Source organism: Silurus meridionalis, chromosome 17, assembly GCF_014805685.1.
Source record: "Silurus meridionalis isolate SWU-2019-XX chromosome 17, ASM1480568v1, whole genome shotgun sequence".
In the NCBI taxonomy this organism is placed as follows: Eukaryota; Metazoa; Chordata; class Actinopteri; order Siluriformes; family Siluridae; genus Silurus; species Silurus meridionalis.
This window is the reverse complement of record NC_060900.1, coordinates 28,403,666-28,430,004: the sequence shown is the minus strand read 5'-3', so window position 1 is coordinate 28,430,004 and position 26,339 is coordinate 28,403,666. Positions and strand designations below refer to the sequence as shown.

General features: G+C 39.2%; 1 protein-coding gene across 1 annotated transcript in view; it reads right to left on the bottom strand.

Annotated features, from left to right (window-relative positions):
* Nucleotides 1-644: 644 nt before the first annotated feature.
* tafa5l (TAFA chemokine like family member 5, like) overlaps nucleotides 645-26,339 on the bottom strand; it is an 83,666-nt gene continuing 57,971 nt past the window's right edge. Inside the window, exons 5-6 of the mRNA XM_046870418.1 lie at nucleotides 8,858-8,902; nucleotides 645-3,351 (exon numbers count right to left, since the gene is read on the bottom strand). Of these exons, the coding sequence (XP_046726374.1) occupies nucleotides 8,879-8,902 (24 nt within the window). The 3' untranslated portion in view covers nucleotides 645-3,351; nucleotides 8,858-8,878. The remainder of the gene's footprint in view (nucleotides 3,352-8,857; nucleotides 8,903-26,339) is intronic.

Genomic DNA, 26,339 nt, shown 5'->3' with positions numbered 1-26,339 from the left:
AATATGTACATAAATATGACAGCACGATGACAAGAGAATGGATGGCTGTGTCACAATGAAATAGCACCGTGGTCTCCTGGGATTTAATGGAGCTGCCTGTTGGTTACTGATGCATGATAAATTGGCAATCAGGTGCCCTGTTGCATTAAAATGTGCTCATATTGGGATAAAACCAGGCAATGTGCCGGAGTATCGATAGGACCAGATGAGAAGGCGTCATCTTTGCAGGTGGTCTGGCTCACGGTGTGATTGGATCTTGGTGAGACTCCGCCAGGTGTGAATACATTCCCTACAGATGGAGTTCATACTGAGGTCTTTAGAATGTATTAAACACGCTGTAGCCTGAGCAGATGAAGCTGAACATACAGTATGGATGTTTGGGTTTGAGGTATGGTGTTTATCTATCTTCTGCAAATAAAAGCCCAAACTGTCCCCCTGAGAGATCACTAGAGATTACACTTTACTCAGCAAAGGACCAGTAGGAGCTAGCTGGAGACCTTCATCATCTCTGTTCATCCTTCACCTGATGCAAATTATCACCATTCAATGATGATATGTATTCCAGCTGGTTCACAGCCTGCAGGTTCATCAGGTTTACACCTGAAATGAGTTCTGATCATTTCACAAACAGAGGCAACATTTGACCATTTATTATTTTAAATAAGCAATAGATTCCATTTAGGTCTGAACGGGACCCAAATGGTAAATTATAAATCCTTTGGACACACTATGCTGCTTCTTCAGAGCTGTACCAGTGTTTTATTCATTTAACGGAGATGTCATTTTTATAATTGCATCAGTGTGAGTGCTCATTTCCTGCAAAGTGAATTGCAAATGCTAAAAAAACACTAAAATCCTCCTTCCCTTATTACTTGGTATAGTGTATAAATTGGTACTTGTAGCTGATAGTGAGGAAACAAACTCTAAGGGTGGAGCTAAACTAGTGTTTAAAGGAAAATAAATACAATTGTTTGGATAGCAATATTTCTATCTTCTGATTTTTAAAATTCGACACTTAGAATCGGTTTAATTGATTCAATTTAACCACCAAACTCTCAGTGATGTCTCGTCCTTGTGAGAAGATTCCAGGCTTTACCAAGACATCAGTTGTCCTTCTATAAATGGTTTGTTTGGAAAGTGGAAGCTCAGGTGGTAGATTAGTGGTTAAATGATTCGACTTTTTATTCAAAGGTTGTAAATTCAAATCTTAGCCACACCAAGCAGCCACTTGTGGGCCCCTGAACATGGCCCTTAACCACCTAGCTGATGGTTGTATGAATGAGATAAATGTAAGTTGCTCTGCATAAGTGCGCTTGCCAAATGCCATAAATTGGACTTCTGCTCAGAATGTCTTGAATTTAGTTCCCAGGACCACCATGTAGACACCATGTAGACATTGCTGGGCCTTTGACCAAGGGCCCTGCTCATTTTAAAGGGCATCTCATTGATTTCCCTAATTATTGCATAAGTTTGAGTGCTCATTTCCTGCAACATAATTTTAGGTGGTGGTTTAGTGGTTAAGCTATTGGACTTGTATCTAAAGGTTGCAAGTTTAAATCCCAGCCATACCATACCAATCTGCCACTGCTGGGCCCCTGAGCAAAGCCCTTAACTCCATAACTGCTCGTATGTATGAATAAGATAAATGTAAGTTGCTATGGATAAGGGCATCTGGCAAATAATGAAAATTGAAAAATGTGGAACGTCTGATCGGAAGGTCCTAAGTTCAAGTCCCAGCACCACCATGCCACCATTGCTGGGATTTTGATCAAGGCCCTTAACTTTAAATTGCTCAGTTGTTTAAATGAGATGAAGAGAAGTCACTTACCTTGTCAGGTATATCCTGGGAGTAAACAGCACTTATAACTTTATTGTAAGGAACGAGTGATATTTACAAGCATGTAATATGGTTTTGCAGATCAAATCCTTACAGTTTTAAATGCTGCTGGGAGATCATCCTACTCTATCACATCTCTCTGGTTTCTAAACATAAAGAATTTAGACAGCAAAATAAAGAGAAAGCGTGAGATAGAAAGAGAAAAAGTCAGAAAGAGATTTTCTCCCGTTATTTCTGGGAACAGTACATGTGATGATGAATGGCTGAAGACTCTCCTTGAGTTTCTCAGTAATTGGAAGCGAGGGATGTTGTGCTCTGCATATTTGCCAGAAGCATAACAGACTTTATTAGGAACCATAAAACACCATTAAAATTCACAACCAAGGGAGCTCTGCCTAGCCCTCCAGACTGATAAATTACTAACCTACTGTTCACTCAAAGTGGCCGTTTTCTTTTCCTGCGCTCACTCGACTCTTCTGCGTACAATCCATATGTCCATCATGACATTTATTTTAAAATAAAATGCTCTCTGGTGGTTTTTTTTTTTTTTTTTTTTTACCCAGGCCACTAACTTAACAAGAAGCTCAGAGATATAAGAGGCAAACATGTTCCTTGCTCCTTGGACACCAGAAGCGTAGAAATCAACATGATGGATGTTCAAACAACAGAAACCCGATGCGATCTCAACCCCATACACACACACACACCCAACCTTTATTCCCTATCTAGCGCCCAGGATTCATTTGATGTGTCACTGAATGTGAGAGCGTTCATCAAAACAATACACCTGATCCAAATCTCAGAAAGACAAAGAGGAAGGGGTGATGATGAAGGTGCAGCTGGAGAGTCTCCTACACGTTAAAATACCAGACAGAAAGATCGAGATGTTTCGAAAGATGTCTTCTTTTCATCCACATGAAAAAGAGGTCAAGGAGTCTACATCACGAGGTGCTGTCCCCTCAGTGACCCACTTGAGCAAATCGTCCCTTGTGTTCTGTGGACATTCTGTCTACATTTGCCTGTGGTTTACTTTATGAGACACACTCGACATCTGCAAATAAAAACAACACAAAACAAGTCTGAAGTTAGTCATTAAAAGCTTTTTTTGTTCCTGTATGGTGGAGCAACCAACATCCCGAATAGGATTATGGTCTACTCTGACACTCCATATCAGCAGCTTGTTCTGCACGAGTTGAAGCAATGTGCTTCTGCTTCTTTTGGTCTTAATGCATGTCTCCAGCAAATCCGAGATTTATGAGTTTTACACTTCATTTGCTGGCGATCTCAGGAAGAAGGACACTGAAAGTCCTGCTGGAGGTGTTTTACCGTTCATGTCCAAAGAGTCAGGCTCCTGTAATGGTGGACATGGTGGAGGAGGTGAAGGTGCGCTGGAGCTTGGAAAGGGTAGAAGAAGGGGTCATGTTTTAGCTCCAGGGTACAAGGATGAATAAAATGGTGCTGGTCTGATGAATGTCTTCTTCTGGTCCACGATGTTCACGTGAATGTCAGCAGACCTGCGTGCAGAGAAAAAGAGAACGTGAGAAAAAAACGTTCTCTGATCAAAGGAGACAGAGAGAAATGGGCAGAATGCTGTCGTCTCCTTTTTTTCTTTCCTCGCCTTGCATTTGCATTTTCATTGATCTTCTCGCTTATTTTGTTTTCATGCGGCTCGCAATAAAATTCCATCACGCCTCGTGTGTCATATTTTTTTTTTAGTAAGGAGGGAGGCGAGAAATCGAGCGAGTGCAGTCTGAAAGGAAAGGAATTTTCTGTAAGAAAAGAATTTGGAAAATTTTTTATTAAAAGATAGAGCGACGGATACAAACGTGAAGCCACAATTTTTGCATGACTTGCTTCCTTTGATTTTAATATGTGTGCGATGATTTTCTTGAGAGTTTGCTCTCACCGAATGAGCCGGCCTGTCTCCAGCATAAATCCCTGCAGCTTCTCATTATCCCACTTCCCACATCAGCTGGAGAATCTATAACTCACTACGCTACAGTCACTGGAATGAAACTAACAGTCTCCCGAACACGTTTTGCCACTTAAATAAATAATTCAGCATGGGAATTTGTAAAATTCACTGACCAAATGAATCTTTAATAGGCATAAATATAATTTCGCAGATCAGAGCTGAATTTCAGAAGGTTCAATCCTCCTTTTTACAAATAAATATTTATGAATTTGCCACTTCCCTGTTTCTTCCTGTGTGCCTGTAATTGCCTGTGATTCATGTGGTTTTATTCGTTTTTTCTCAGTCGAATTGGTCTTCTGATGATGAGGCCCCAACAAACTGAAAATTCAGAAAGCGCTGTTATGGGCTTCATCATAACTCCATATATCGTTTTTTCTTCCCCACACGTCATTTTTTAAATAATGCATGGAATCATCCAAACAGAGTAAAGTGCTAACGGCATGTACACCATGTACTTGTGGCTTCACTGCAAAACTACTCAAAACTTACAATCTTATTTCTAGCCACGAAAACCATATTAATCCTATTTTAGGAATAAATACAATGCAGATTATGTAAAATGTATTAAGATTTTTGATCTTTTTTTTACTTACTTTATAAAGCTTAACTATTGTTACCTTGCTTTACCTGCAAATTGAGCTTCATTACCACCAGAGATGATTTAAGGCCTGTTGTAAGTGACTTTATCTTTTAAGACTTTATTTTAACTGTAATAACTGGTTGAAACGTTGACCATTTAAAAATGCTCAATAATCACATATAGGACACCTACATGTTTATTAGGATGGAGTAGAAGGTCCTGCTGTTTGTGTTCAAGGCAATCAATGATCTGGCCCCGCCGTACCTCGCCGAATTAATAAAGGTCTACAACCAGCCAGAACTCTCCGCTTCTCTGGACTTACCTCTCTGGTCGCTCCTAAATGCAACTATAAAAAGTTTGGAGGCCGGTCATTTCCTGTCCAGGGACCAACGCTGTGGAACGCACTTCCAGCACACATACGATGCGCCACTGTGCTGAGAATTTTTAAATCGCATTTATTCAGACAAGCTTTTAACACGTAGCCCTGATTCAACTGCTATTTTATGTACATTGTGTTTTTATTTTTATTTTATTTTTTATTTATTTTTAATTATTTCAAATTTTTTACTTTTAATTAATTATTTTGTTATTTTTTATTGTCTATTTTTTGCTCTACTTGAAAGCGCCTTGTGCTCCTTTTGGTGGTTGTATGAATAAAATTTAATTGATTAATTGATTGATTGATTAGTATTATTTATACCAAATGCTTATTTTATGTCACATTAATAACAACATAATAAAACATTATAAGAGTCTGCAGTATGCAGTAACCGCACTCTTTCTAAACATTATCCAGTGCGGTCTCCAGTGTTCTGTAGTGTTTAAAGACTATAATCACACTCTTGATGTCACCCAAATGAGGATGAGGTTCTGCTTTTGAGTCTGGTTCCTCTCAAGGTTTCTTCCTCAAAACATCTAAGGGAGTTTTTCCTTCTCACAGACACTCATCAGGGATAAACACACATCATTCACCTTCACTGTTAAATTCTGTAAAGCTGCTTTGAGACAATGTCCTTGTTGTGAAAAGTGCAATAGAAATAAACTTGACTTGTTATTTTTTGGAACTTCTGTACTTTTAGCTTTTTACCAAATTGTTCTGTAGTTTGATTTCAGTTTCTCATGTTGAAGATCTTTCAGTGTTCAGTATCGACAAAATGCATTCAATGTTTATGTTGCAATAATTATAATTGTTTCTAAAAGCAGCGAGTAATGATTTTGTTTTGTTTTTGCATCATAACTACTGTGTTACAAAACATTCTTCATTCGAATGAATAATCGTCGACACTGTGCACGTATGCGTGATCTTGATATTACAGTATTTTAGTTTTTAGTTAATATGCTTTAAATCACAATATATAATGATGATGATTCTTAAATGAAGAAGAAAAAACTTTTCACACAAATTAATGAAAGAAAACTGTTTAAAACATGATTAACAAACTCGTTTTAAGTTAAATAGACTAAATTGACTGATTTTAATGTTTTAATGCATATTTTAAGTCCTTTTGTTCTTTTCAGAAGCCTAGATATGTTTACTATTTAAAAGAAATCTTACCAGGTGTAATTATCTTACTGCACTGGCAGATCATTTGACTTGTTTCAAGTCTAATCATCTTAAATCATGCACTTATTGCTTATATTTAAACATTTAGTTTTTGCTGTGTACTGTGTAGTGAAGAGAAATGTAATGCCACCGCATCCAAATACATTCTATACGATTGTGTGCCTCCAACTGGAAAGATCCACCACAGTATTCGTGTGTAGCAGAGAACATCTGAGAACCTGATCATACCTCATACCTGTTCTGACTTGTTCTTTCAGATGTTTCTTATAGCAACATCTTGGATTTGATGGGTCCGATCAGACGGTCCTCGTTAACCGTCCTGAGAAAAGCATTAATGCAAATAATAGCAATTACTGTCAAATAAGACAGAACCCAAATAGCTGCACTTCACCTTGATTGACAGATACTAATTGCTCTAAGACTCATTATAAACCCACGTTGTGTCCCCAAGTCTCCTCTATTTCTCCTCACACTGTTTTCCATCCGGGAAGAACTCCCAGAGGGAGCGTCGTGAAGCGAGCAGTGACAAACAACAGCTGGAGTGTAAATATATCTTATTAAATACAGCCGTGCCTCGCGTTGCTCCGCTGCGGTTGATACTAACGGGGGGTTTGCTTGTGAGAGAGAGCAGTGTGACTGCCGAGACTGAAACGATACTCAGAGAGCAGCCGAGAGCTTTGAGGCTGCTGGTCACGTCCTGAACGGTCATCTCCTCCTTCATCTGTGGATTGCTATTGTAGCTGTTGCCCACGCGTGCCCTCTAATCCCACTCGAGCCCTGCTGCTGAGCCTGTGGCTCCTTCCTAAGACAGCTTAATCAGGCATGCCTGAGCAATATCGCCTCAGATAAATGATAAGAATTCAACTTTATTTCTGCTCCGCTTTGGTCTCCGCTTTTAGCTGGATTCCAGCGTGAGCTTGCAGCTGGCAGAAGAGAGCAGTGTGATCGACAACAAAACCGTCGAAAAACTGACTAACGGATCTAAATTTATACTGAAATATTTTTGCTCTTAAAGAAGAAACATCTGCAGGTTTCAGAAAAAAAGACTAAAGGGATTCTGTTGAGTAATAATTCAGTTAAAAATGAGAATATGGCATTGACAATGATCATTTATTTCATATAATCGTCCTCTATATTGTCTCATTCTGTTTAACTCACAATCATTGTTGGGAAACTCTCTGTCGCTTAAAGACCAGATTCTACTTACTGTTCACAATATAGTCGTGTATGCAAGATGGCTGCCACGTGTATCCAGCGTTCATTCAGTTCAACGTGTAGGATGTTGTGTTTCCAATTCCAAGAACACACTACGGCTGTGTCTCAAATCACGTGTTTACTGTAACTACTAATGGTAGTGAAGACAGTGAAGTGCATGTAATCAGTCACATGGTTTTTATTGGGAAAAGTGGAACGCTACATGCTTCACACACTGATATCATTTAATATGGCAACCAGTAGTCCCCAGATGACTTCACAATAAAGTGACTGATGCCTTGCTGAGATCAGATCACTACATGTGTGAATGGATTCCTGTTTGAGATTTCTGTTGGTGAATTCTGATATCTATATATATATATATATATATTGGAGCTGACAATTTATTAAAATATTTAATCACAATTAATCACATGATCATCATGAGTTGACTTGTGAATAACCACAAATTAATCACACATTTTTATCTGTTCTAAATGTACCTTAAATTAATACTTTTCAAGTTTGTAATAGACTAATTGTAACAGATGTTATAAATATATTTATTTGACTCAAAATTTCTCCCCTTAATTAATTATTTTATATTTATTTAATTATTTGACATTCTGGAAATTATTTTAATGTAATTTATTTTTGTAAAAAAACAAAACTATATACTAAAGTATAGTATGTTAATTACTTTAGTGGATGTTTTAATTGTTAAATATTGTACGTCTCTCCTTTAAGAGTTTTGGTAAGAATTTTGGTGGCAGAGGAGACGTCAATCTGTTCAGTGCTTCACATATTGATGAGAGAGTTAAAGATGACGCCTACACCAGCGAGGGTTCTATTTCTCTTTCTTTTTCTCCTTAAAAATAAATTATCAACTGTACTTCTTTGTCACTGGAAACACTGGGGGGAAAATGCCAGTAGAAATGCCAGATCTGTCAGCATGGTCAGTGATTTCAGGCTCTGACAGTTCTTCAAACTCCAGTTTATAATTGGTCTCAAAGCTGATGTATGTGCACAGAAAGCTGAATAGTGTTCTTCTTATTCATGCCTGTGTTTAATCAATTAACACCGATAATCCCAAATGAACCTTTAGCGTGTGGGTACACGTCTGCTAGCTCACACTGAGTTCCATAACCAACCAGTTACACTTTAAGGACACATGTATTGGAACACCTGACTTTTCCATTCATATGTGGTTCTTCTTCAAACTGTTGGAGGAACACAATTTTATAGGATGTGGTAGCATGGAATTTTCTTTTCACTTGAACTAGGAGATCTAAACCTGTTCCAGCATGATAATGCTCCTGTGCACAAAGCCAATGAAGATCTGCCTTACATGGGTTGAAGTAAAAGATCTCCTGCTATAGAGCTCCCTGCACCCTAGGAAACTTCTCACCTCACCCACATTACTACCTGACTTTACTAACACACATTCATGTGGCACAAATCTCCAAAACACATCATCCCAAACGAGTGGAGGTTATTCTAACAGCACATCAAGACTACGTGTAGAATTGGACGTTCAAAAGGCACAGAATCGTACGGTCAGGTGTCCACAAACTTTTGCTCATATGGGTTTCTGTACATTATCTGGTGTCAAAACAAAAACAAAAATAACTCAAATCAATCACAGTGTTGTTAAGTCTGCTGTGATGAAGAAATCAGTTTGGAGGAAGCCCCATTTGATGTCCTCACCTCAATCTCAGCTGAAATCCTTTAAGATGGCTCCTTGGGCAGAGGCTAAAATACAAGCAGAAGAAAACATTAAGTCAGGAGCATTAAAAATCATTTAAACTGCAGAAATCTTTAGCACTTTCTCAGGCAATACATTAAACTGTAATAAATAAAACTGAAAGACTAAGAGGCTTTGTGTGGGGTTTACAAACATCCAAACAATATATGATGCTGCACCTAAGAGGATTTCCATCATAAGCTCATGTTCTCTATGTAAATAAGGCCAAACTTTTATAAGAATATAATAATAATAATAATAATAATAATAATAATAATGCACAGAAACAATTTTTTTGTTTTGTCAAAACTTTGTTTAAATCCGAAATGTCTTTTATGGTTTTTCATGAAAACAATGATGTTTTTAACATATACTGTGGAAACACTGAGTGTTTTATGATCTGTGAGAGACGCATGCATAACCTGGGCATGTCTGAAGATTTACTTTGACCAAACAAATGTTCCACTTTATCAGTGAAAAATCCTCCCTTATCATAAATAAGAACAGCTTCACACACTCTCAGCATCCGGACACTTCATTCTCCAAACATTCAGCTGAAATATTTTGCTGTGTCTCTTGTAAAACTCTCCAGAGATGTTCTTCACTAGATGTACATCTCAGAGCAGTTCAATAGGATGTAAGTGCAGTGACTGGGCAGGTGGTTTCATGGTAGATATCACTTCAGACGTCTCTCTAAATAACACGTACAGAATTCAGACATACGCTTCGTTTGGTTCCAATGAGCCACAGTCCAGACGGAACTGTGCGGTGTTGAAGTTTGGAATGGGAGCCATGTTGTTTCAGGATTCCTTACTAAATTTGATCTGCATGTATATAACAAGTTCTTTAAATATAAACAAACACGTGTAAAGTGGAACGTCACGTAGCTACATGTATTCAAAACCTACTGTTGTTGCAGAAGATGAGAATTTGAAGAACATTAATTCTGTTACAATACCGAAAGGTACATTCACATGTGTCTCTGAAAAACCCTTAAAACACTCGGTTTCCTCTGCACTGTCAAATAATTCATAAAGAAATAATATAAACAAACAAACAAATAAAAACTTTTAATTTAATAATATAATTAATACTAGATTTTAAGCTCAACTGTATGTTTCTTTTGGTATTGTTTGTCTTACACATATTCTATTAAATTAACAAACTTTTATTTCATTTATTGGATGGATTATGTCGAGTTATTTTTAATCTCTAGTTTTCTGTGGAAAGAAACTTTTGGTTCAGTGGATATCATTAAGAAAATTGCATTTATTCCTGGTTGGTCTGCAGAGTTAAAATCATCCCAGTTTTCAAAAGTCTCTAAAATGCGGTGTATCTGGGGATCAACGGCTTTGACAGATGACAAATATCGAATATTCGCGTCCCATATCGGTGGATCCCAAGCCATTGTTAGTCATTGTCCCATTTTTCACCCAGGAACAAATCAGATATGTGCAGTGATCTGGAATAAAAAACAGCCCAATTTTTCTGTGATTAAATTCGTGCAAACAGCAACGAGAGAAAAAAATAAAAATAAGGATTTGGTCCAAATGAGGTTCAAAGTATGAGAAGTGGTAGCTCAGGGGTTAAGACATTAGATTTCTTACTGTAAGGTTGTGAGTTCAAATCCCTGTGTGGCACCTTGTTAGTGCTAGAATTTTGTACTCACAACCTACTGCTCAGTTGCATTAATGAAATAAGTGTAAGTGTCGCTGGAGAGCGTAAAATCTAGAAACTGTACTTTTCTCAATTTTTGATTTGTAGCTTTGGGAATAACCAGATCTTCAAAATGTTAGTTTATTTGTAAGATTTACATTTATGGCATTTATTAGACACCCTTATCCAGAGCAACCTACAACTGATCAATTGACGGTTAAGGGCCTTGCTCAAGGGCCCAACAGTGGCAGTTTGCTTATGCAGGGTTTTGATGCAGTGTTTAATGCTTTAACCACTGAGTTTCCAGCTCCCTTTATACACAAGAGGAACATTCATTTTAGTTCAGAAATATCCATAGCTTTGAAAATTACATATTTTAACAAAACCACTGAGATTTTTCCAGCCAGATGTTTTTTTTCTCCCAAAACTGTTACCACAAAGTTGGAAACACAATTGTATTAGACGTCTTTGGAAAATGCAGCATGATTTTTTTCCTTTAGAACTGGAAGTCTGAGACCTGTTCCAGCATGACAAAACGCATCCATAAAGATCTGCTTTCCATGAGTTGGAGTATAAGATCTTTGAGGTTTGGTATGGAGGTTATTATAAAAGAAAATAGGGCTAATTGTGAAAATCCTATAATTTAACATATTCTGTAATGTAACTTATGTACATGTGGTGTATATGTGCCCCATGTTCATGTCTTTTTTTATTTTTATTTTCATTGGAAAACCTTGGCCTTAAGTTGATTCTTATTTAAGCATCGGGTTTGAAAACGCTCCCAACTTCCCAAGCATTTAGGATCCCTGGAGTATCTTTGGCAAGTTGTGGCAATATCAGCTCACTGTATTTGCTGGAATGCCAAAGGACCCCAATGTCAATTTACCCCCCAAGCCACAGACTGGCATCAGATCCACACTGCCGAGCTCTATAGATTGTTATTAACAGCCGTGTTGGCAGAGCACATGCTCGGTGGATCGTTAGTGTTCCAGCTGTCTGTATTGTGCCATCGGCAAAACCCCTGCACACAGCCGACCCCGATCTATACCTCCTCTCCTGAAACATGTCATCTAAATGCTAAGTACTATCACTGCATTGTTAAATCAAAACAGGAAAAAAGTAAGAGCTGGAGTAAGCATAAAATAGAATCCTGTGAATAGGCTCCAAATTTCTGATTAGATTTGTGTTTCCCTTTCTGTTCTTTTTCTTTTTCAGAAAGGCTCGCTGCAAGATTAAAAAAAGTCTTAAGTAGGATAAATACAAAAAAGAAGAAAAAGGACTCGGGTGCATCATGTGCTAGCTTCTAGCTTGTAGTCTAAAGACTTTATGGAGTGTCTGGGCTTCACTCATGCTCGGCTATCGATCGAGCAGCATGAACTCTGCAAGAGAAAGCTGGTGCAGCACTTAGGGGACATGCAATGAACTGTTCCTGCTAATTAAAAGGCTAACAAGGTGAGCGGGTAAAAAAGAAGGAGGATGGAGGGAAGAAATGCACAGATAGTGAGAAAGGAAAAGGCGATAACGACAGGGGAGTCTGGACGAGACGGATGTCTGTTCAGACGGAATTGGTTTTACATGCGTAGGCAGGGTAAAGTTGTAATTACCACCAATTACCAGTGTATCATTAGGATTTTAGTCACTTTTAAGGACATTTCATGCCATTAAGATTCTATAACAGCTGTGTAGAAATACACCAGGTGATATACAGTATACTATATACACTATATGTCAAATGTTTCGTGAACATCTGGATATACTTATGTGTGGTTTATCTCCAAACTTTTATGGATGCCATAGATATAAATTTCCCTTCACTCAAAATAGAAGACCCTAACCTGTTCCAGAATGGCACAACGTGAGTTCCATGAAGATATGTTTCTATGGGTTGGGGTAGAAGAGCTCCTGTTATAGAGCTATGGATAATGCTCCTGAGCACAAAGCAAGATCTTTAAAGACATGATTTGAGAAGGTTGGAGTAGAAGAACTTGAGCGTCCTGCACAGAACCCAGACCTGCTCTATTGTTAAAATTTAAAACACAATACACAATAGAATTTATTAAAGAATTACATACGCAATGTGATCATGTGACCTAATAATACAATATGGACACCTGACCATAAGATTGGTATGTTCTTTTTTTTTTTTACATCCCATTCCAGATTTATTCTGAATTCACAGTTAAAATATCCTCTACTTTACTTTGTAGATGTTCCAGTAGATTTTGGTGTGTGCTTGTGGAGATTTGTAGTGATTCATTCAACCACAAGGGTGTTAAGGTCACAACAGTGGGTCAAAGCCTTATAGCAGGCCTTCAGAAGCTGGCTTTGTGCACAGGGGGATTGTCATGCTGGAACAGGATTGGGTCTTCAAGTTCAAGTGCAAAATCTTATGATACTGCATCCAAAGACGTCCTACACAATTGTGTGCCTTCAACTTTGTGGCTGGAAAAATCAGGTGTCCCAAAACATTTGTCTATAAAAAAAATTGCATCCTGTTCGAATATTAAATTGCAATGAGACATCGCATACAATGATCTGAAACTACCATCCTGCTTGGTCTTCCCTGCAGGAATCTGTGTGCTAATGTTGCAGGCAGATGCCCCTTGGCAAATGTCTGAGGGACGAGAATGAATTATGAATGAAGAATAATGTATAGGTGTGTCCTCGCTAGCCGATCAGCCCAGATTGTTAATGTGTACACTGCTAATTGAGCATATTAGCTTTAATTAGTGCAAATAAAGGGATGGCTCCAGGTGTTTTCGGCTCTGCGAGGGGGCGGAACAAGCTCAAACGAGAACCCTGTCAAGTGTGACAGTGTTTACCATTTACGCTCTGCAGCAACAAGAGTCTGCACCGTGTCATAACCGCGGTGTTCAAAGAAGTAACAATGGCATCGTCAAATCGATGTGTCAGTGCTCTTCCTGCCAGCTCAGCAGCATCTATCCTGGAACTCCAAATCTATTGGATCGAGACTGAATTGGCTTGAATCAGCAGTAGCATTGAATCTAATTAGTGTTTTTCATAACAACAAGAGCAGGAAAACATTTTCCCAACAGGCACGAGATAAACTAGGTAGAACACACTGTCAGCATCTATTATATACACCGGATGCTGCTATGCAGGAAACGTGGTGCCTGTCAGACTCTAACAACATCAACGGGGAGTATATACACGCTATATGCAGCACCACTGCGCTGTGGAACTCAGCCTCTGAATTTCCGAAAAAGTTGGTACACAGTAAAATATAAATAAAAAAGCAAAACACAACACAACAATTTTCAAATATCATAAATCCATATTCTATTTACAATAAAAATAAAATATATAAAATGTTTAAACTGAGTAAATGTACAATTTTAAGAAGAAAAAAAAGGTAATTTTGAATTTGATGGCTGCAACACCTCTCCAAAAAGTTGGGACGAGGCCAAATTTAAACTGAGGGCTGATAACAAGCCAGACGGTCCCTCTCCTCTTTAGCCTGGAGGACGTGGTGTAAATAGTTTCCAAAAGAGAAATTTGATTCACCTGACCCACAGAGCAGTTTTTCACTTTGTCTCAGTACATTTTAAATGAGTTTCGGCCCAGAGAGGATGGTGGTGTTTCTGGATCATGTTCACACATGACTTCTTATTTGCATGATAGAGATTTAACCTTGTGGAGGACATGCAAACTGTGTTCACAGACAATGATTTCTGGAGGTGTTAATGAGCCCATGCAGTGATTTCCATTACAGAATCATGAGTGTTTTAAATGCAGTGACCCCTGAGGGCCCAAAGATCACAAACATCCAATATTGATTTTCACCCTTTTTCACTAGGGAGCAGGCCCGGACAGGTTGAACCCTGGAGACGCGAATTGTAGGGTGAGCCAAGTAGAGTACAGTAGCGAGTTGAACGCGAGCAGATCCAGAGCGTGTTTAGAGCTGAGCCGAGATCCGGAGCGCGTTCAGTGCGAGCAGAGCCGAGAACAGAGTCGGGAAAACAGGCGTGGTCGGGAGGCCGGAGGAGATAATAGTCAGGCAGAAACAGGTCGGTAACTGAGGAATTAATATTCCAGTAACAAACGCTGGAGTGTACTCAGGGCAAGCTTTCAAGACAATCTGGCATCGATTGGAGGTTTCTGGGGTCCTTAAATGTGTTTGCAAGATGGACGCCATTTCCACATAGCAGGTTGCGAGCGGGCGGTTCCTTGGTGGTGGAAGCGGAAATGCCGGAAGTGCTCAAGCGGGCTGACATTTTGGTGATATTATGTTTTGTATATGCTGAGATATTCAACTGTTTTTTAATTTGATGTTGAGGAACATTATTATAAATTTTTCACAAAATATAGACTTTCACAGATTGGTGAAGCTCCGCCCATCTTTACTTCTGAGTGACTCTATAAGATACATTATCCTATTGACCGGCGGTCAATTAAATGCATTAGTTGCAAAGCAGTTTAATTTAAATAACACACTTTTTCCAGACTTTCGTTGCCCCGTCACAACTTTTTTGAGACGTGTTTCAGAAGTCAAATTTAAAATGACCTCATTTTTATAATAAAAATACTTTATTTCCTCAGTTTACTCATATTATATATTTTCTGTTTTCTATTGTGAATAAAATACGGATTCATGAAATTTTTTAAATCTGAAAATACTTTTTTTGGAATTAGGGTTGTATAACTGTAGCATAGAAAGTAGTTCTGCCTGCAAGGGACAGTAAACCACATTCTTATATATTTTGTATAAGAAGGTGTTTAGCATTGTGGAAGTCTTCAGTGTCGGTGATGAAGCTCTAATTCCAAGAGTTGTGTGCAGTTTTTCTAAAATAGGATGATCTGAATTGAATTTGAATTTGAATTTTTATATATTTCTATTATATTGAAAAAAAAAAAGTATTTTTCTCAATAGTATATTCTATAAAGTCCAGACTGAGTTTAAATTCCAAGGTGTTGCTTCATTACCTCGATACTACAGTAAAACTGCTGATAGAGCTTAAAGCTTATTCAGATTCTAAATTGTACTAAACATAGTAGATTTGTTTAGTGTGAAATATAAAGTCCAAATCTGAATCCTGAAGCCGTGTCGAGCTGCAAATCCGTCCACTTGCACCATTACTGGGAAAAGCAAATCACCATGACAACATGCTATGTTTTAAAAAAAACACACACACACATTAGGTAACATAGCACTTTGGGGGCTGTGTTAGATGTGGTGCATGGCAAAAAACCCACATTCCCACACTTGTGCTAGTGTCCATCTCCAAGGTTACTGTAGGAGCCAGTGTGAGTGGAGCTCGTCGGCTTGATCACTCTACTGAGTCAACGCTTTAAAGATTGATTTATCGCTTTTGATGGCTGGAAGCTGAGCTTCAGAGCACCGCAGAGCCCTGATGCAGAACGGGTCTGAACAGTTAATGAAGTGTGTATTAATAGAGTAGAGCACTGTAGTGAATGTCAAACACACAGAGATGCAGATCTGCAGGGAAACAGACCAGAAGGTAATGTTATTTAGAGAATGTCTACAGAATATATGGATAAAAGATTGTGGAACTCTGACCATAAGATTCGTATGAACATCTAATTTCACGTTTAATCCACACTTGCTGTTATGATAACCTCCACACTTAGGGAGGATGTGACACTGGATTTTATAGAAATTTGTGCTTAATTCAGCCACAAAGATGTGCATTAGTAAAGTCAGGATGTTGATGTTTTGTTTTTAAAAGGAATGAATTGAAGCACTGCATCCTCAATATTCCAGAGTACATTTTGTTACAGGCTCCTGCTTATGCATGTGAAATTCCTTTATAGAGTTTACAGGATTTTGCTTTATTGCTCCCCACAACCAGCAGAAGAAATTACAGGAACAAACGGGCGTTAAAAGTTCAGGTCTGCACAGTGATTCAGTGTAACCTTTTGCGAATTCGTACACTACATTCCATCCACCAAATGTCAGTGCTTTGTTAATTGACACATCAAGTTTTCAAGTGGGGGAAAAAAAACCCTTGCAGTACTTGCAGCATGGATAAGCAGAGCGCCAGTGGTGTATTAAGCGATGCTCTGCAGTGTCACGCTGGCTCTGGAGGCCGAAACGCCGCATATGCATGCATCCGTCTCCCCTCCTACACTTTACTCCATCATAAACTCCATCCTGAAGAACGGGAGCACGAGAGAAAAATCAAATCAGCCGACCTGGTGAGCCAGAAGTGTTTGGCTTCATAAATGCATTCGATAAAAGCGAGCAAAGAGCAAGGTTGGAAAGGGTACAGACTCTCTGAGGATTGGCAATTCCCCTGTGCCTCAGATATTTAGAGGCCTCTAACAGAGGCGGGTGGACGCGTGGGCAAACCGAGAGAGACGTGAGCGGAAAGCTACTGCAGGGAAGGGAAGGGAAGGGAAGGGAAGGAAAGGGGGGGTAAGTAGGAGGAGGGGGCAGATGAGGAGGGAGGGCTTCTGTATGAGATGCTTTGTTCACTCTGACCCCATCAGATCAGCCTCAGTGTCTTAGTGAGCTACAGCTTCCAAAATAAAATGCCTAACTGTTGCATCTCCAACATCGTTCCTTCTCTTTCTCTCTCTCATCACCAGCGTCTCATCGCTTTCTCTCTGCTAAACTCTGATCCTTCGTTCTGTTTAGTCGAAGACGCCATTCGACCTCTGTATCTTCCATCCTCATTTTCTCTCAAAACTACACTCTTCTTTCTCTTTTTCTCTCCAATCACTTTCTGCTCCTCAGAATGAATATGTACTGACAGTAGGGACTGAGAGATGGAAAGGGCAATAGACAGACAAAAAAAATGTAGATGATGTGGCAGATCAAATGGACAACACCTTGAATTTGAGATACATGATTAATACTAAATGGGCCAAATTCATATTCCAAACATAACATTCCTGCAACGTTCTAAAAACCTCTACCATAATAATCTTCACTACATTTCCAACTGCACAAGACCTTATGGAGATGTCAGGAGTCTGAAATCTATACATGTTGGGGCAATGTTGTGGACATACACTATATGGACAAAGTATCATGACACTGGACCTTTTCTGCCATATGTGGTTCTTCTCCAAACTGTTACCACAAATCTGGGGACACATAATTGTATCAGACATGCGGTATAAAATTAAATCTGGGTTCACTTAAACTTCTCACCTCACCTACATCAGTACCTGACTTTACTGACACACGTGTGGCTGATGAACACAAATGTCCACTCCACATTCAAAATCTAGTGGAACATCTTCCCAGAAGAGCACATTGGGACTAAATGTGGAATGCGATGATCAAAAAGGACATACCGTACTAATGACCAAGAAATATTATGTCACAATGTGATTTAGAACGCTAATGTTTAGAAATTATTCGATTAGATCACCTTTTAAACAAAATCCCATTTTAGGAATTATTAATCAAAGATCACTGGATCACCATTTCACCAGCATCAGTTCAATTCCATTCAAGTTTATTTCTAGAGCGCTTTTCACCATAGACATGGTCTCAAAGCAGCTTTATGTAGGATTTATAGAACAGTGAATGATGTGGGTTTATCCCTGATGAGCAGCCTGGGGCAAAAAAAAACCTCCCTTAGATGGTATGAGGAAGAAACCTTGAAAGGAACCAGACTCAACCTCAGAGAGAACCTCATCCTCATCAAGACACCAAGATTGTGATGATAAATTAGTAAAACATTACAAACACTGGAGAGTGAGAAATATCATGAGCACCTGAGTGTGTGAGTGATGTCCTTTACACAGTCTTCTACAGTCAGTTGGAGAACCAGGAGCTCCTGAGCAGCTCATAAATAAGATCAACATCTGAGCTCATTTTCCATTCAACACCAACTCTTCAAATGTTTAATGCTGGAGAAACCATTTATGTAAAACATTCCTGAGTACTGATTAAGAGGTTGTTTATCCTCAAAGTCTGAAATCTGCATGAAGTTGGATCCAAATGGTGCTGCGACATCTCTAACCAGCATCATGTATGCTTTTTATTTTGGAGATGTTAGTACAATGCCAGTACAATAGCAGTAAATACGTCCACCATGAAGCAGAAAACAAAAATATTCTAATTATGCATTATTATTCAACGAGCTTCTCTGCCGATGGAGAACCTGATCCACAATGAGTTCCTCAGATTTATGGTTTTCTATAATCTTTTTGTTCGACATACAGAGAAACGACACTTTAAATGCCTGAAAATGTCCATGAAATGTCTGAGAATAGAGATTTTATACCGCATGTTGACGCTGCTACATCCACACCCTTCTGGAATTAATAAAAACTCATCACTTGTCTATGAATCTAACTACAGTTCTCAGCTTTTATTCACGGAATTTGACAAAACCTTTATTAAACGCAGCTAAAAATAAAGCACAATAAACACAACACAAATCAGTGATGTACTGTATATTCCAGCATAATGCAGTGTCAGCATGCTGAGGTCGATTTAGTTTCTTACAGCAACACATTCAAGTCCTTTCCTGCTCAATTTAACAATTTACACAATTTAAAGTGACTTTATACGAATCTGCTGCAATGTTCACAAAACAAGGCTCGAATTATCCTTCAGTTTTTGGTCTCTTAAAGGGGAGGTGGTAACTCATTGTTTATTATTTTGGACTTTTGATCAAACGGTTGTGAGCACAAATCTCAAGACCACCAAGCTGCCACTGCTGGGCCCCTTTTAGTGGTGGGCAGTCAGGGGCAGTAAATCCTTCTCTACTGGTCTAAACACTATCAGAAGCACTGATCTACACTTACAAACTAAATTCTAATATTTGCTCCATGAAATTGTATGAATTTATTCCATCAGTTTCTTCTCTTCATGTCATAGCGTTCCTCTCGGCTGCACTGCTTCCAGTACGTGTATGAGGATGTTACAGTTTTTATCCAATCAGATTTCAGCCTCTATGTGCTGCCATGTGAATCTAATCTGCTCAGAGCCTTCAGAATCAGTACTGCTGGACTTTTACCATAGTCTCAATAATCAACAGCTCTGTTTCTTTATCCAATCAGATTTCAGATTCTCCTCAAAGGGCAGCTAGCTGGCCCAGAATAGCATCAGCATTTTTCCGTCCTCTGATTGGTTGGTCAGAGGGAAACTGTTACAGCTGAGTTCGACTGGTAAAACACGTGTGTAGCTCTGCACACGTTCATACATCTGAGTTACACTTTTTTACGCCTACGGAGGAAGAGAAATTGATTTGGTCTTAGACATACTTAAAAATCCATTTTAAAGAAAAGTTAGACATGGTGAGGAGGTCACCAACCCTAAAGCTAGCTAGCGTGTCTCAGCCCTGGAAAGGGTTTACAGCCTCTGGGGGGCGCTGCACATTATGAGTCTGCATCTCTGGTGAGTAGGTTGTGTTTTATTTACATTTTAATGTTTTTGTCAGGTTATTAGACGAATATTGATTCTGAGCTGCTCCAGATGTTGGAGGTGCACAGTGTTGGTTGTAGTGTAGAGGTTTGGAGTCTTAAATGTTGCTTTAGTAAAATAGTTTTCACCCCCAGATGTTAAAATGTCTCTCTGTAATGAATCGTGTTGTTATATTGCATTTTTGTACAGTATTGATGGTTTCTATAATCGTATAAAACAAACAAACAAATAAATAAATACATATTAGATGAGGATGAGGTTTCCTTTCGAGTCTGGTTCCTCCCAATGTTTCTTCCTCAAATCTTAGTGAGGTTTTTCTTCACCACGGTCACCACTGACTCACTCATTAGGGAGAAACTTATAAGTATTAACATATAAATTCGAATTTTATAACCATATAAAACTGGGAAATTTTAATTAATTTGTATTTGTAAAGTGCTTTTAACAATGGACATCATTAGAAAGTTATAAAAGAATGTATACGTTTTGCTGGTGCTCTTGGGGCCCTTGAGCAAGGCCCTTAACCCTCTGTGCTCCAGGGGCACTGTATCCTGCTGACCCTGTGCTCTGACCCCAGCTTCCTAACATCACTGAGATGTGCGAAAGAAATGAATATTTTCCTGTGGGATCAATAAAGTATAAAATAATAATAATGTATATAAACCTCATATTATCTTCCAATAAAAGCTCATTGTACATTTAAAGCACTTTCACGCTCAAGGTCACGAAATATTACCAAGAATAAATTCAGTCACAGTTTTGCCTTTTGCTTGCGTTGTCACTATCGAACACCTGACGACATGACTCAGCTTTTTCCTCTCAGCGTTTCTGCTGAGCTAATGTCTCTAAACAGCTCCTACAGAAGTCTGAAGGCCACCCGTAACCCCTGCATGATCTCTCTCTCTCTCGCTCTCTCTCTCTCTCTCTGCCCAGTGCAAATCCCCTCGGCTCTAAAAGCAATTTAAACTAATAAAAATAATGAACTGCTCCCAACCTCAACTGACTCCATAAAAAACACCATGAATATTTTTCGAGCATTTATATGAGCCATATTTATCAGCACAGGTCATTATAGTCCAGAACTGCTACAATCATCTGCCCTGATACTGTCTCTTCCTCAGGCTTCCAGATCTGCCATGAAGCACATCTCCTGCTGAGCTCCCTGATCATCAGGAGACCATATACAGGATTTAGATCAGGATTCTGTACTCTATAGACCAAAGTTTGTGGAACATGTGCTTCTTTTTAATATTCCATTCTACATCGAGTCTCCATTTACTGTTATAATGAGCTCCACTCTTCTGGGAAGATGTTCCATCGGATTTTGGGGAGATTTAGCCACAAGGATGTTAATAAAGTCGGGTACTGATACTGACACCTACTGATGTACGTGAGATGTGATAAGGAGACCTGGGGTGCAGTCAGTGTTCACATTCATTCATGATCAATAGGGTTGGAGCTCTATAGCAGCAGATCTTTCACATCATCCAACCCATGGAAAGCAGATCTCCATGGAGCTGCTTTGTGCACAGGGGCATCGTTATGGTGGAACAGGTTTGGGTCTCTAAGTTCAAGTGAAAATTTCCCAAGATGTCTGATACCATTGTGTGCCTCCAAGATTGTGGTGACAGACAGACAGACAGACAGACAGACAGACAGACAGACAGACAGACAGACAGACAGACAGACAGACAGACAGATGCCATTTTCTGGAGCTTTTCTAAATCCTGTGAATCCTGTAATAACTGGAAGAAAGAGAAATGTACTGTATAATATCCAATAAACCCTACAGATGTGTTGTTGTGATCTCAAAAGGTCTAAAGGTCAGAAGGTCAATGCCGTACCTGCTGCTAAGCAGGAAACAGAGCACTGAATTTCCAGCAAAGAAGGTATTAGTTCTAGTCCCTCTGATCAGCGTATCCGTGTTTGAGCTCATTGTGGAACTGACGCGAGCCGCCCGGCAGTCATCCGATTCTCCGGCACGTGCGATGCCTCCGTACCCCGCTCGGGAGAATACAGCGAAATGTGAAGCTTTCAGCAGTTCACTAGTGAAGACAAATGGCACCGTGTGTTCAGGGCCCTGGTGGGTGATCTATATTAATGTCTGGCCGGGCTTCAACATCCTGCATATGCTTACTCTATTAGAGGGTCAGAACCTGCCTCTGACTCCCCTCTCTCCAAACACACACCCTGAGGGAGGGACGCATTTAGAAAGGTTGCAGGAGTGTGCAAAACTGAACACACACACACACACACACACACACACACAAACGAAGAGCGTGCAACAAAGCACACACTTTTTCCAGATTGCTGCCCATTACATGCAGCATGGGGTGTTTTGTACTCCAGCTGCTACAGAGGGCACGCCTCACTGTGGTGCATCTGAGCCTTAGTCATTTTTACATAACACACACACACACACACACACACACACACACACACACACTTTTTCTAAAAGGAGGATTTTCCAAACTGAAGCAGCAGTTCCATGTTGTCTCCTAAATACGTCTGGTCACATGGTATGGATTCAAATCACGACATTATTCACTGATTGTAAATTTATGGTAAACACTGGTTTAATTCTTTCTGCTCTCCTGCTGTTATAACTGCAGCTCTGGGAAGTTCTGGTACACGTGTGTGTGGTTGTAAAATAAATAAATATTATATACTGTAAATGTACACTGTATAGACAAAGATATTCCTCAATCATTGTTCTTTCTGAACTAGGAGACCAAAACCTGTTCCAGCATCACAATGCACCTGGGCACAAATTCAGCTCCATGAAGATCTGCTTTCCATGGGTTGAAGTGGAAGATCTCCTGCTACAGAGCTCCGACTCTACTGAACACGAATGAGTGTGAACACTGACTGCACCCCAGGAACCTTCTCACCTTCTCACCAACATCAGTACCTGACTTTACTGTCCTGGTCTGCCTCTGGATGATGTTCACTTCGATTGGAGGCGACTTTGTGCCGCTGGAGATGTTTCTCATCAATGATGGAGTAAGATCAGGAGCTGTGAGGATTTGGACTGTAGTTAATATCAACAGTCTGCTACACTGACTCAGGACTACAGTTTGCTCTGATCTCCATCACTGCACCTCAACATCGTCTACTGTAATAAATGAACATTCGGTGGAACCCAGATAAGGATGAGGTTCCCTCTTGAGTCTGGTTCCTCTCAAGGGTTCTTCCTTCTGCATCTCAGGGAGTTTTTCCTTCACCACAGTCTCCAGCTTGTTCATCAGGGACAAACTTACACTTATAAAGAACTTATTCCTTTATATCTCCACATTATCTGTGTGAAGCTGCTCTGAGACGATGTTCATTATTTAAAGCTCAATACAAATAAACCTGAAGTAAACTGAATTGAACTTTACTAACACACAAAATTGCTGCTGAATGAATCTCGACAAATCTCCAAAATTTTGTGGAACATCTAACACAGAAGAGTGCAGGTTATTATAAGAGCAAACGGAGATTAAATGTGGAATGAGATGAACTTAATTCAATTCAGTCTCATTTATGGAGCATTTTTAATAATAGTGATTGTCTCAAAGCAGCTTTACTGAGATAAAGAGGTTATAAAGTTGGAATGTAGAAGTTATACATTTCTCCCTAATCAGTGAGAATGTGATGACTATGGTGAAGAAAAACAACTCATTGAGACATCATGAGCAAAAAAATCTTGAGTGGAACCAGACTTAAAAGGAACCCATTCTCATCCTCATCCTCATCTGGGATTTCATCATTGTTGAGGTGCACTGGTCAGTGATGGACACTTATATGCTGAACTGCTCATGCAAACTGTGATCCTGAACACATTGTAGCAGACTGATGATATTAATTACAGTCCAAATCCATCCTTGAAGCTCTTCAGATACTTCATGAACCTTTATTCTGTTCCTCTGGAACCTGCACAGAGTGGTCTTCAGTTGGAGACCATATATATATATATATATATATATATGTTTATATACACTGTATATATACTGTATGTACTGAGATTCCAGTGTATCTGAATGGGTTTTAAACTCAGGGTGATGAAATGAAGAAGACTGACGTGTTCCTCACTGCACCCCAGGGTGATGCTCTTCCACCTTCCATTATACACTCTGAGCTCTGCCTTACAAAAACACCACTGCAACACACATCTACTGTGACAACATGACAGCTCCACTGACTGCCATCACACACACACACACACACACACACACACACACACACACACACACACACACATTCCTTTGTGCTGTCAGGCTTGATTATGTGATGTTGGAAACATGAGCATGAAATCTCCAGCAGGCTAATGCAAACTGCAACACACACAGACACACACACAGACACACACACACACACACACACACACACACACACACACACACACACACACACACACACAATGATGCTGAAAAATAAAATACTTGCAACAGACCACCTGCACTCTAGAAATTAAAACACACGCACACACACACACACACACACACACACACACACACACACACACACACACACACACACAGTATGCAGAGCCACATACAAAGTGTTTAGTTCTTTTAGTACACACACTTATTTTGCCCACTTGTTTTTATTTGGCAAATCATCTGTAAACATAAACAAAAAGTTTTTGCACACTTACACTACTTATTTTGCACAATTATGTTTAGTGTATATACTTATTTTCTACACTTATTTAAATATGCAAATTTATAATGCTGCAGATGTTAGATGTAATTGTGCAAAAAAAAGAAATGCATATTTGTTTTTGTAGTATGCAAATATATTTAAATTTAGCATACTCTCAATATATGCTAATGTACTCATGTTTAGCAGGCAAACTTAGTTTGTACGGTTCCTGTGAGAAAAGTGTGAATGTTCGATGGTTTTTGAGAAACATGTGCATGTTCCTTTTGTTTCTATACAATAAACTCGGTCATGAAAGGGTATGAAGATTTCCTTTGATCAAACAAATCTATAAATGTCCAGAAGTTCCTCTTTTGTTTTCATTAAAAAATCCTCTCAACATAAAGAACAGCTTTACAGACTCTCAGCATCCGGACTCTTCGCTCTCCAAACATTCAGATGAAACACTTTGCTGCGTCTCTTGTAAAACTCTCCAGAGATGTTCTTCACTAGATGGAGGTTTTCTTCTTCATCTCAGAGCAGTTCAGTAGGATTGAGGTGCGGTGACTGGGCAGGTGATAAATATCACTCCAGACGTCTCTCTAAATAACACTTACAGACGTGAGCTTCGTCTCATCGTCTTGTTGCACGATGAAGTCGCTTCCAAAGAGTCTCAATTCAGATGGAACTGCACAGTGATGAAGTGTGGAATGAAGTCATGATGGTTCACTTTCACTTTCCAGAACCTTCCCTGCTCCAAAACATCCCAAAACTATTTAACTTCCACCTCCATGTGTGAGTGTGGGGGTGAGGTAGTCTGATCACATCTTCTCTCCTGTTCTTCATCTCACACAAGTTCTTCTGGTAGACACACAAATCTCACGTTTGGACTCCACAGAACTTTCATCCAATCACTCACTGTCACATTACTGTGTTTTTGAAAGAAAAGGAACATGCATTTGTACTATAAAAGACTCACACACTTTTTACAGGTGCTGTATATTAAAAAAATGCATTAAAAAAATGAATATTAATGACTAATTTTGCATGTTTAAATTTGCATAATTATCATACAGCACGCCGCTGTGGTCAGAGTTCTGGAGTGTGTTAGGAGGAAGTTCGTGCCCAGTTTTATTAATAGTAACATATCTAAAAGAATAAAATCATATCTCAGTAAAAGCGTTCTTGCGGCACGGAACCGTCCATGATTCTTTTAAGTAGATCTTTACAGCGCATACTTTATTACTCACGTTTGTCTTCGATGGCTTGTTTTAAGTTATTTATCGTTACCCGAGCCCGAGTTGAACCTTTATAGAGGCGTGGCGAATTCTTTTCTGTGATGAGCACTTAAATATTTAATGCACTTCGACTCAGGGGTTAAATTAGGAGGAAGATTATAGGAGCGAGACTCCTGAACCTTTTATGTGAACAGCAAGCGGGAGCAGAGGCGCGGTTATTACAGGCCGAGGGGGATGTAAATCAGAGAGGGCGTGAGGGTGAGATTCACGATGATGGAATATAGTTTCGAAGCACTTTATAGAGAAATACATTCGGTTAAAAATCCAAAAATGTCAAGGTAACTAAAGTGTTCATAAATCTGACTATTAAAGCTAAGAAAGTGTTTGAAGGGCTCTACTGTATCAGATGATATTGAGGAGAAGAAGAAGATGTTCCTAATAGCTACAGTTACTGATATACAGTTATACCACGATAGAGTCGAATTCTGGAATCTGATTGGCCAGAAAGTATTACATTTTCTGTAATTTGTGTTTTATATAAAACTAATGTGGCTTTTATGT